The sequence below is a fragment of the Sus scrofa genome, chromosome 14 (assembly GCF_054392235.1).
Source record: "Sus scrofa isolate SSC_HxYL_T2T_F1_AM1 chromosome 14, Sscrofa_HxYL_maternal_Yorkshire_Landrace_v2.0, whole genome shotgun sequence".
NCBI classification, from domain to species: Eukaryota; Metazoa; Chordata; class Mammalia; order Artiodactyla; family Suidae; genus Sus; species Sus scrofa.
In genome coordinates, this window is record NC_139396.1 from 67,893,239 (window position 1) to 67,905,399 (window position 12,161).

General features: G+C 50.3%; 1 protein-coding gene and 1 long non-coding RNA gene across 28 annotated transcripts in view; both read right to left on the reverse strand.

The window, feature by feature from the left end:
- The window catches only part of THOC5 (THO complex subunit 5), a 38,348-nt gene extending 37,447 nt beyond the window's left edge, over window positions 1-901 (reverse strand). For all 14 annotated transcript variants that reach the window (XR_002338805.2, XR_014825855.1, XR_014825848.1 and 11 more), the window contains exon 1: window positions 861-901. This is a non-coding gene — a long non-coding RNA (THO complex subunit 5). The remainder of the gene's footprint in view (window positions 1-860) is intronic.
- Window positions 902-1,749: 848 nt separating this feature from the next.
- Window positions 1,750-12,161, reverse strand: part of NIPSNAP1 (nipsnap homolog 1) — a 29,611-nt gene continuing 19,199 nt past the window's right edge. For all 14 annotated transcript variants that reach the window (XM_084993584.1, XM_084993583.1, XM_084993585.1 and 11 more), the window contains 9 exons: window positions 12,018-12,145; window positions 11,823-11,868; window positions 11,494-11,588; window positions 7,730-7,800; window positions 7,442-7,582; window positions 7,094-7,125; window positions 6,681-6,775; window positions 4,750-4,833; window positions 1,750-3,175 (listed from right to left, as the gene is read on the reverse strand). In XM_084993584.1, the coding sequence (XP_084849710.1) occupies window positions 3,111-3,175; window positions 4,750-4,833; window positions 6,681-6,775; window positions 7,094-7,125; window positions 7,442-7,582; window positions 7,730-7,762 (450 nt within the window). In that variant the 5' untranslated portion in view covers window positions 7,763-7,800; window positions 11,494-11,588; window positions 11,823-11,868; window positions 12,018-12,145 and the 3' untranslated portion in view covers window positions 1,750-3,110. The remainder of the gene's footprint in view (window positions 3,176-4,749; window positions 4,834-6,680; window positions 6,776-7,093; window positions 7,126-7,441; window positions 7,583-7,729; window positions 7,801-11,493; window positions 11,589-11,822; window positions 11,869-12,017; window positions 12,146-12,161) is intronic.

The window sequence follows — 12,161 nt, forward strand, 5'->3', positions numbered from 1 at the left end:
TTTGTCTTTAACATCTATGAATGCCAACGTCCTTTGTTAACAAAGGGACCCTGTCTCAGATCCTTAGGCAGTGAAATCTAGCCTAATCATTAATGATAAACTCTGAACATTAAATATGTTAATTTTTTTTCCTTTTTTTTTTCTTAGGGCTGCACCCATGTCATACAGAAGCTCCCAGGCTAGGGGTCGAATCGAAGCTGCAGCTGCTGGCCTACACCACAGCCACAGCAATGCCAGATCCGAACCATGTCTGCGACCCACACCACAGCACACAGAAACACCGGATTCTTAACCCACTAAGCAAGGCCAGGGATCAAACCCTGTCCTCAAGGATACTAGTCGGGTTCCTTATCGCTGAGCCATGACAGGAATTTGTAAATACATTATTTTTTATCATTATTTTCTGCATAAAACAAGTGAAAGTTGTTTTCTATTTACTGTAGAGACTTAAATTTTTTTCTTAAATTTGAATTTTAAAAGTGACTCAGTTAAAAACCTTTAGGTAACAGTCATGCATGATAAGTTGATTTTCCACAGGCGAGAGACCCCAAAGGCTTAAGGGTGGGAAATCCTGACTTGGGCAACCACAGTAGAGTGTCTGGCACGCACAAGCGCAGAATAACTGTGAGCTGTTATCACCAACACTACCATCGTCTTGAGGTGGGGCCTGACGATGCTGCACACATTTCCCACAGAAGGAAAGAGAGCGCTGAGCAGAGCGGCCCGGGTCCTCGAGGAACGAGGACGGAGAAGCGGAGCTGGACCCCAGGCAGGGGACGCCCTCGGGCAGTCTGCCTCCCAGTCCAGGCGCGTCGCGCCCCGCCCGGACCCTCCCGGCTCCATCCAGGCCCACTTCTCACCGCACGCGCCCAGAATCCGTCCCGGTGAACGAGCCACTTCCGGCGTCGGGAGGACTGCGGACCGCGCACCATAGAGAAGCGGAAGGAAGGAGCGGTCGACCGGAAGCGAGGCGCGGAGGCCGGAAGCGAAGCGCGAAGGGTCCTGGCTCAGACTGCTGTGCTGGTATCTGCTGGGAAGCAAGGAGGTGCGGACGCCGGCGGAGGCGGCACCTGGTTTGTCAGAGCGGGTCCTAGCCAGCCAGCAGCCTCATGCTGCCCCCTGAAACTAGGAAACCGAGGCTGCAAGGGCAAAGCCTCTTATGTGCCTCGTTCATTCTTTCCCCAGCGCCTAAAACGATGTCCGACAACTATGGGAGCTCTGCCAGGTGTTGAATGAATTTGCCCATGCCCAGGATAACCCAGCGTGGTGGTGTTAAGATCTGGATCCCTGTGGATTTGCTTCCATAACCTGGATTCTAAATCACCATCACATCCACCCTAACATCCCACACTAGTGAGGGCAGCAAGTCAGGGAGGGTTTTAAGCCCATTTCATTCAGCCTCCTCCCCCCACCCCCGCAAAGATTGATCGGTATTTTCCCCATTTTAGGCCACATTTACCTAGGGTAGAGCCCCAAATCTAATGCAGCATTTGACAGTTTCAAGCATTTTCTACCCCAGGTATGAGTACAGATAGAGTTTACTAAGTCCTACTTATCTGAAGGCAGAAACACATGTCCCGAATCCCTGGTTATATAGTGCAGTTCCTTCTGCCATAGTGGGAGGATGCTCCTCGATAGGATTTCAGGAAACAAAAAACCCTCCACTGGGGTGGATCAGCCACGTGGAGAAGCCAGCCCTGCCTTGGGCACCTGCCAAAATTCCTTGCAGATGAAGAAAAGACCCCGTGGTTTATAGTAAATATTTTAATTGGTTCCATCAACACCAGCATAAGTTTTCCTGAAAGGGAGGCAGAATCAAGCTACCCAGAGGTTCATGAGGTGTGGGTGTCACTGAGGAAGCCCCCAAAGTCACTGACCCCACTCCACATACCCAATGGCCCAGGAGAATGAGGGTCGGGCTGATAGAATGTGAAGAGGGAGAAGAGGAATGCAGAGTGAGGGAAATATGGTACCTAGCCCAGTAGCTCTGGCTGCAGAGGGCAGTAAGGAGGGCAGGAGACGCTGCCTGCACAGAAGGGCTAGAACCACTCAAGTTCTCAACATCATTGTCTGGGGAATAGATGGGCCTCTCTGCAACTGTCTTGTATTACACTTACTCCCCAAGAGGTCTCGTCACCTCTGTTCAATCTTCCCAATTCTTTTTGGTCTTTTTCTAGGGCTACACCTGTAGCATATGGAGGTTCCCAGGCTAGGGGTCGAATCAGAACTACAGCTACTGACCTATGCCACAGCCACATGGGATCTCAGCCACATCTGTGATCTCCGCCACAGCACCATCACATCTGGAAACACCAGATCCTTAACCCACTGAGCGAGGCCAGGGTTCAAATCTGCATCCTCTTGGATACTAGTCAGATTTGTTTCCACGGAGCCATAATGGGAACTCCTATCTTCTCGATTCTATATTCCAAATTCTGCAGTTCCAACACAAGTTCTGAGTCCTAAGTTCTACCTTCTGAGTTTCTGTTCCATTCTTTTTCCCTCCCCCAGATCCTCCCAGCTCCCATCCCCTTTCCCAGCCTTTCTGTGTAGAATATTGGGTGGAATATGTGGATGTCCAGCAGACTTTGCTAATTTGAGGGTTTTCCCTTTTGCTTCTTGGGGCAGTTCTAGGCTTTTCTCCAGGAGGAGGGACTTGGCTCAGTGGCTGAGTGGAAACCAGAGAATTTGTGAGAGCCTGGCCTGGTATGACCTTCTCTCTTTCTACCCCACCTCTAACCACTGGACACACTACCTTTTGTGCAGCTAAAGCTAAACTGAGGATTTCCAGGGTGAGACTGTGGATTGCTGGCCTTGAGATGAGTCATCTTAGAGGGAACCGTAAGAAGACATAAAAGGTTGCTATTCTTCATTCAGAGAACTTAAAATAAAAACTGCTTCCAACACAGGGGAAGGGGTGAGTGGGGAAGATGGGAAGGGTCTGGGCAGAACTATAAGTCCTCAGAAACTCATCATCCTTCAGCTTTCCCTTGTCTGAGCTGAGCACTACCCGCCAGAGTCCACAGGATCCAAGAGGAAACCAAGACAGCAGGACTGGAAGCCCCTTTGTCCCTGGCTACCCCGATGGAGAGGGGGAGGCAGCAGCAGCATCACTGCAGAGGCGAGATCTTCAAAGGGATCATGATCCGAGACTCCATGTGTCGCACCAGGGGGACTGTAGAGAGAGAGGCAGAAGTCACAAGGTGGCCACGGCATGCCAACCCCCAAAACTAGCCCTTAAAGGAGCAGAAGGCCTGGGATTCTGAGGGAAAGACCCACTGCTTTCCTGGGATGGCCCAAGGAGAGGGCCACGTCTCCCCAGTTGTAAGACAATGGGGTCTTCGGTTGTGATGAAATGCAGCTCTGAAAATTTTTCATATAACTATACATTTATTTTCCTGTGTATGTGAAAAAATAACTAGCATAGTTCAAAAACGACTTCACAGATATTATCGCTTAGGACAAAGTAGGAGGATTTAAAGAAAAAAATCAAGACAATAACTGTAGTGGAAATCGACTGGTAGGATGAAAGCTGTGAAGGTGTCCTCCAAAGGCTAAAGTGTGAAAAACACCGATTTAATTCAACTGACTCATTTTACAAATGGGGATGCCGCAGCTCAGAGGGGGCCAGCCCAAGGTCACCCAGAAAGATGGACTCTTTCCTCCTGCTCAGAGCTGTTAAACTCTACTGTGCTTACAAATTAAATACAGCTCTTGTACAAGTACAGATTCTGATTCAGTGGTGGGGGGAGAGGGGGAGTGGAGAGATTCGGCATTCCTAACAAGCTTCCAGCAGATGCTGACACTGTCTCCCAGGACCACACTTTGAAGAGCAAGGCTCCCACTAACTCCTTGAGGAGACACCTTCTCCCACACACCAGTTGGTGAGTGTGGCAGCTAAGCTGTAAGTTCCTTAAGGGCAGGGACAAACTCCTATTCATTCTGTGCCTCCCAACCCCCTTCCTGCCACAGTCCCTGACACACAGTGAGGGCTCAATCAGCACCTACTGACTCCAGGTGCTTCTCAGGCATCCTGGCAAAGTGGCAAACACTGTAAGTAAAAAGCTTGCTTGAAAATATTTTGCTGTGTGCTTCCTCTGTGCCAGAGCCTGGGTGTAGCACTTTTCATAAATTAGCTCCTAGGGGTTCTGTTGCAGCTCAGTGGGTTAAGAATCTGACTAGTATCCATGAGGATGTGGGTTCAGTCCCTGGCCTCAATGGGTTAAGGATCTGGTGTTGTCATGAGCTGTGGTGTAGGTTGCAGATGCAGCTCGGATCTGGCAATGGTGTGGGCCAGCAACTGTAGCTGATTCAACCCCTAGCTTGGGAACTTCCATATGCCGCAGGTGCAGCCCTAAAAAGCAAGTTAGAATAGAATAAGCTCCTGGAACCATTCCTTCAGCCCTCAGAGGAAGGCGCTATAACCAATGCCATCTTACAGATGGAAAAAGGAAGAGCAAGGTGAAGAACCATGCCCAAGGTCACACTGGGCACGCAACCACAACACCTCTCTGAGGCAGGGGAGCCTGGCTGTGTTATCGCCCCTTAGAGCACTCACCTACGACGGCCCACATCACGTGGAACATGCCACCAGGATAGAAACTAACTCATTGTCCTAAAAGTGAGTTCCCCGTCACTGGAGGTAATGAAGTGATATCAGATCTCCTTGAAAAGGAGATTCCATCCTCAGGTAAGGTTCTTGGCAGATGACCTCCAAAGGGCCCAGATGAACTCAGAGGAGGTGCTTACCTGTGTAGTAGACATTTTCATCCCAGCCCCTCTTCCTCCAGGCAGCGTTTCGGGTCTCCTCCCGAGACTGCAGGTCCTTATAGGCTGTGGGGAAGGCATAGGCTCATTCCTTGGGCTCAGAAGATCTGATCCTGTACCCAGCACGAGGCCCTTCTTCCACTGCCCCAGACCCCACCCTGCTGTCTCTTCCTCCCCAGATGCCCCCAACTGTTAGCAAACACTGTCTGCTCTGACAATCTCATCCAATCAGTACACTTGTTGACAACTCCCGAATGTTTATTTCCAGCCCAGAACTCTCTCCAGGGCTCTAGACTTGTATATGCAGTGTCCACCTAACCTATCTACTCTGAGTGTCAGCGTCTCAAATGTAACACTTCCAAGGATCAAAATTACACTCCCAACCTCTCCAACCTACTCTTCCACAGGTCTCAGTAAGCAACACATAGCTGCCTAAGTAGAAGTCTGGGAGCCTCTCTTGCTCTCGCACCCAACACAGGCCATTCATTCACCAGTCCCATTGGTTCCACCTCCAGACCAATGAACTTGAGAACTTCTCAGCATCCTTATAACCACAACCTTTGGCCAGGCCACCATTCTCTCCCACCTGAACTAGTATAACCATCTCCTGATGCCCGATTCTATATATTTAGAGTAAATCCTGGAGTTCCTATTGTGGCTCAGCTGTAATGAACCTAACTAGTATCCATGAGGATGGAGGTTCAATTCCTGGCCTCTCTCAGTGAGTTAAGGATCTGGTGTTACTGTGAGCTGTGGTGTAGGTTGCAGACATGGCTTGGATCTGGCGTGACTATACTGTAGGCCGGCAGCTGCAGCTCAAATTTGATCCCAGCCTGGAAAATTCCACGTGCTGCATGTGTGGCCCTTAAAAAAAAAAAAAAAAAAGAACCCCAACCCATCCCCATGGCCTGCAGGAGCCCAGTCTAATCTGGACCATCCCCATCTCCCCACTCTCTCCATACCAGCCTCCTATATACTTCTCAAAACCCTGAAGGCCTCTCCCTGCCACAGGGGCTTTGCACATGTTGTTCCTGCTACTTAAAATACCTTCCCTGGCAATTCACAGCTAACTCCTCATCCTTTTTTTTTTTTTTTTTGTCTTTTTTGTTGTTGTTGTTGTTGCTATTTCTTGGGCCGCTCCTGCGGCATATGGAGGTTCCCAGGCTAGGGGTTGAATCGGAGCTGCAGCCACCGGCCTACGCCAGAGCCACAGCAACTGGGGATCCGAGCCACGTCTGCAACTTACACCACAGCTCACGGCAACGCTGGATCATTAACTCACTGAGCAAGGGCAGGGACCGAACCCGCAACCTCATGTTTCCTAGTCGGATTCGTTAACCACTGCGCCACGACGGGAACTCCCATCATCCTTTAGGTGGGCTTACATTTTACCTCCTCAAGAAGGCCTCAGAGAGGACTTCTTTGTTGATCCAATCTAGTAAAGTTTCCCACATTTTTCTTTTTCTTCTTCTTTTTTTAGGGTCATACCTGCAGCATATGGAAATTCCCAGGCTAGGGGTCAAATCAGAACTGCAGCTGCCAGCCTACGCCACAGCCACAGCAAGGCCAGATCCAAGCTGCATCTGTGACCTGCACTATAGCTCACGGCAACGCCAGATCCTTAACCCACTGATCAAGGGCAGGGATGGAACCAGCATCCCCATGCATACTAGTTGGATTCGTTGCAACTGAACCACAATGGGAACTCCCCATGTTTTTCTTCATTATCTCTCCCTGTCTCTTTGTGATTTGTAGTAATTTGAAATTATCATTTTTGCTAGTTTACCTCTGAGGTGGTGTCTCCCTCTGCTAGAACATAAACTCCACAGGGGCACTAATGTGTTTGCATTGTCGAGGCAGAGTGATGGTAAAGAAAGGGGCCCACAGAGGGCTCCTGAGGGTCCCCCGCCTACCCCAGAGATGGTGCACAACGTAGAGCTCTCCTATCTGCGAGAAGAAGCCGCCCACTGCTTCCTGGTTCTCCTGCCGGTACTTGATGGCCCGAGCCCTAGGGATAGCAGAAGAGTGTGGGGCAGAGGCCAGGGCCCATGCAAAGGGCCTTCTGATGTGTCCCTAGGCTGGTTCCCCAGTCACACAAGGGAGGAGCCTGAGGGAGGGCTCCAAAATGACTGGGGACAGGAGTGACAGAGGTGTAGCCACTGGGGAGGGGTTCTACCACAATTGTCTATAGGATCCTCACCCCCTGGTCGGATCATAACCTTCTCTTGGATCCCCATGCCACAGCACCTTGGGCAAGGTGACTCAGCAATGGCCTTGTTGGTACAGCTGGGCAGGGTCCCCCCGACTCCCTGGCACTGCCACTTACCAGTTGTTCCCCCACTCGATCATGGTTCCTGGCTGAAAGAGAACCAGAGCAGAGGGTGGGAACAAGCCCCCACCTGGGATTCCAAGCATTGCTGTTGGGTCAGGATGGGAAACTGTCATGTCTCCCCAGCTCCAAGGGCTGCTTGGCCTCATTCAGGGGACCTGACTCACACCTGGGTGTGCCTGTATGCACACATGCATACACACCTCTGTAATGAGCTAGGATGGAAAAGGCCAGAAGCTGCAGTCTAGGTGCTGGGGCACAGGGCCTGTCCACCTCAGGGTACCTGGACAGCAGCTCTGCTGCTGGGGAGGCAGGAGGCAGGTGGGGACCTAGTAGGGGAGGCACCTTGAGCTTGTACGTCCTCAGCTCGTAGATGTTGGGGCCAGCTCGAGGCTGTGGCTCATTCCAGAAGCTGAACTCGAGAAGCATCTGGTTCCTCCTGGAAAGCAGCATCTGGCTCCGCTCCTTTCGGAACTCCAGGTACTCCTGTAGGCATGGCAGTTTAGGTGTGGCAACCAGGAAGGACCCTGACCCCAGGCCTGTGTCCCACGGGGTGGAAAGCAGGAAGCCCCCAGCACAGAGCTGAGCAAGAACCGGTATCTAGAAAGGCTTGCTGAGTGGATACCAACATACCTTGTTGTTTTTGAGCTTGTTCATGCAGTCCATGAGGGCTGGGTAGCCACCTGAGAATCGCCACAGGTGTACTGTTGGGGGGCAGGGAGGAAGGTACAGGTCAGGGGGCTGGAGGACCCTGCCCTGCTTACTCCGAGGCTGGTTAGATGTGTATGTTACCGAGGAGGGGAGAGGGCAGTCTCCAGCCTGGATCCCTGTAGCACCAGGACTGAGTTCCCGTTGGCTTAGTTGGGGAAGCACTGGGCAGGGGAAAACTGGGACACAAGCCCAAGGGACCTAGGTTTGAGCTGCAGCTCTGCCAGGTAGCCCTTGACCCCTCTAGGCCTCAATGTCCTCATCTTGAAAATGAGAATAATGCTCCCACGCAACTTCCCTTCAATAGCAACAAGAGGATCGAACATGAACTTGGACCCTAGGAGCAGCAGCATGTGTAAAGCTGACCACCAGGCCTGTGAGGGACAGGCTGAGCAAAGGAATGGGTAGGTCTGATGGGCTGAGATGGATTACTCCAGGACAATGAAGTTTAAAAAGAAACTACTGCATTTGGAATGGATAAGCAATGAGATTCTGCTATAGAGCCCAAGGAACTATATCTGATCACTTGTGATGGAACATGATGAAGAATAATGAGAAAAAAACTATATATACATATATATATATATATATAAGCTGGACCACTTTGCTGTACAGCAGAAATTGAAAGAACATTGTAAATCAACTATAATAAAAAAATTGTTAAATAAAAATAAAAAATAAAGAAGAAACTAAGAGGAGTTCCCTGGTGGCACAGTAGGTTAAGAACCTGATGTTGTCACTACTGTGGTTTGGGTCACTGTTGTGGCACAGGTTAACCCCTGGCTCCAGAACTTCCACATGCTGTGGGCATGGCTAAGAAAGAAAGAAAGAGAAACCAAACCAAACCAAGGAACAGAACAGCGTGTGCAGTATGGAGTGACAGGGGTAGAGTGACATATCCAGAGATGCTGGTCTCTGCACCATCTTTCTCTCTCTCTTTTTTTTTTTTTTCTTTTTCAGTCACACTCTTGGCATATGGAAGTTCCCAGGCCAGTACTGAGTTTTGCTTGCATGGCTATTTAGTTTATATCTGTCTGAACCATCAAGACTATAAACTATGAAGAACAGAATCAGGTCTGTTACTTGTCCACCTTAATATTCTTCAGGTTTTAGCACCTGGCACACAAGTAGGCACTCAAAAACCCTTTGAATGTGGAGTTCTCACTGTGGTACAGTGGGTTAAAAACCTGACTGCAGTAGCACAGGTCACAGCTATGCCTCAGATTCAATCCCTGGCCCAGGAACTTCCATATGCCTCAGGTGTGGTCTTAAAAAATTTTGAGGAGTTCCTGTCATGGCGCAACAGAAATGAATCTGACTAGTATCCATGAGGATTGGGTTCCATCCCTGGCCTCGCTCAGTGGGTCGGGGATCCAGAGTTGCCATCAGCTGTGGTATAGGTTGCAGACATGGCTCAGATCCCGTGTTGCTGTGACTGTGGTGTAGGCCAGCAGCTGCAGCTCTGATTTGACCCCTAGCCTGGGAACTTCCATGTGTCGTAGGTGCAGCCCTAAAAAAAAAAAAAAAAAAAAAAAAAAAAAAATTTCAAGTTCCCATTCCTCAAAGTTTATTTCCCAATTAGGAAATACTTAGAAAAATCCAAGAAGTACTTCTGGAATTGATTAAGTTGTGCCTAAAATGGGAAAACTGTAGGGATTGGAACTGAAGACAGTTTTTCTTACCCCACTATCAATGTGTCAATAATTGTTACTGAAAGAGAATTTAAGATTAAGAGAATTTAATTGCAGGTGACAGATTTAAAAAACAAATAGGGGAGTTCCCGTCGTGGCTCAGTGGTTAACGAATCTGACTAGGAACTATAGGTTGCAGGTTCAATCCCTGGCCTTGCTCAGTGGGTTAAGGATCCGGTGTTGCCGTGAACTGTGATGTAGGTTGCAGATGTGGCTCGGATCCCGTGTTGCTGTGGCTCTGGCGTAGGCCGGTGGCTACAGCTCCAATTCGACCCCTAGCCTGGGAACCTCCATATACCACAGGAGTGGCCCAAGAAATGGCAAAAAAGAAAAAAACAAACAAACAAACAAACACAAATAGGAGTTCCCATTGTGGTACAGTGGAAAAGAATCCGACTAGGAACTATGAGATTGCAAGTTCGATCCCTGGCCTTGCTCAGTGAGTTAAGGATCCAGTGTTGCCGTGAACTGTGGTGTAGGTTGCAGACACGGCTTGGATCCTGCATTGCTGCGGCTGTGATGTAGGCTGGCAGCTGTAGCTCTGATTTGTTCCCTGGCCTGGGAACCTCCATTTGCTGTCGGTGCAGAACTAAAAAAGCAATAAATAAATAAATAAAAATTAAAAAACAAACACACAAACACAATTACCAGGGCTACTGAAGGATGAGATAGCTTGGCTTGTGAGGTAGTGAGCTCCTTGTTGCTGGGAGTGTTCAAGGGAAGCTTAAAGCACCCTCTATCAGGGCGGTACCAGAGAAGCTCCCTGTGCTGCGTGCAGTCTAATCAGCACTGTCCAAGGGGATTTCTACCCTGATGGAAACGTTCTACATCTGTGCTGTCCAAGATGGTAGCCAGGAGTCACATATTTTTTCAGTGGCACTTGAAATATGGCTAGTGTAACTGGGGAACTGAGTTGTTCTTTTTTTTGTCTTTTTTAGGGCCGCACCCGTGGCACATGGAGGTTCCCAGGCCAGGGGTCTAATTGGAGCTGCAGCTGTGGGCCTACACCAGAGCCACAGCAACATGGGATCCAAGCCACATCTGCGACCTGCACCACAGCTCACAGCAATACCAGATCCTCAACCCACTGAGCGAGGTCAGGAATGGAACCCGCAACCTCATGGATACTAGTCGAGTTAACTGCTGAACCACAACAGGAACTCCTTGATATTTTCATTTTTAACTTTACCCAATTTAAATGTAAATAGCTACATGTGTTGAGTGGCTACCTTCCTGAATAGTGCAGATCTAAATTCCAAAGCCCCTTTTAGTAGCTGAGACTCTGTGAGTGAACCAAATTCATGTATGAGTCCTCACGGCTGGTAGCAACTGGGGTGGGCATGTTTGAGTGAGATGGGGCTTCCTGGGGGTGCCCCAAGAAGCTGTAAGGAACCAGCTCAGACAGGACTCCCTATTTATTCCACAAATATGAACTGCACACTGGAGATTCAATGGTGAAGAAAGACAAGCAGGGGCCCCACCTACCAACATGGGGAGACAGACAGAACAGGGCACACGGTCAGGGCTGTGAAGGGGCACATTCTGGGGCTAAGGAGCCAAGAGAGGTGCCCCACCCAGGTTGAGTCAGGGGAGGCTTCCAGGAGGAGGTGATGTCTACACCAAAGTAAATGGTGAGTAGAGGAGTACGCCATATAAGACAGGCAAGAGAGAAAGAGCGCTTCGGGCTGTTGAAACAGCATGAACAACAGCCTGGAACTAGGGGAAAAAAACTGTTCATATAAAGAATGGAAAGAAGCCTGAGCGGGACATACGGCGAGCAAGAGGACGTGGTGAGATGAGGTCAGCAGCCGGACAGGGAAGGACTCAAGAGCCTCACAGGCCACCCCAAGGGCAGAGGGGGCAGCCCCAGCATTTGAGCAGGGAGTGAGCCAATGAGGGCTGCATTTATAAAGACCTCTCTGGGCACCACTGTGCAGATGGAGGGAAGGGCAGCCACTGGGCTGGGCAGCAGTGGTACTGAAGAGGTGGGCAGCTCACCAGCCTGGTCCTGCTCCCCGTACCACGTGTTCCAGTTGCCCACAAGCGAGCAGGGGTAGTCCTCATCCAGGTGCAGCTTGGGCAGCACGGCCTCCCTGTGGGAAGGCACAGAGCAGGAGGAGGGCTCACATCAGCCACCAGCGCCCCAGTTTCCAACTCAGACCCTCAGGGCTGGGCCTCAGTCTCCCCATCTCTAAGATGCAGAGGCTGCACAAGGCATCCTTAGGACCTGTGGCTCTGAAACCTGTACCCCCTGGATTTCTGCACAGAGAACAGGGCTGGGATAGAGGTCCCCACCCAAGCAGGGTCTGGGACAGGAGGGGGCTCACGTCAGGCTGTTGTAGGCATCCAGACACTCGGGCTTCACATTGTGAACTGCAACAGAGGACACAGAGCAAGCAGTGAAGTTGTGGGGGGCGGGGTGGCCCACAGGGCCTGGGCTCCCAGGACAGCTCGGAATATCCCAGACCCTCTCAAGTCCCAGCCAGAGCCTCACAGGGCCCCAGAGCTCAGCTGACACTCACACTGGATCTTGTAGAGGTTGCTGGTCTCCTTCTTAGACAGCAGGGTAGAGTGGGCATCCTTCCGAGGATCCACCTTGTGTACGAAGAGGGAACGGAACCAGCTGCCTTCATTGTCCTTGGAATAGAACCTGCGGGATAGAATTC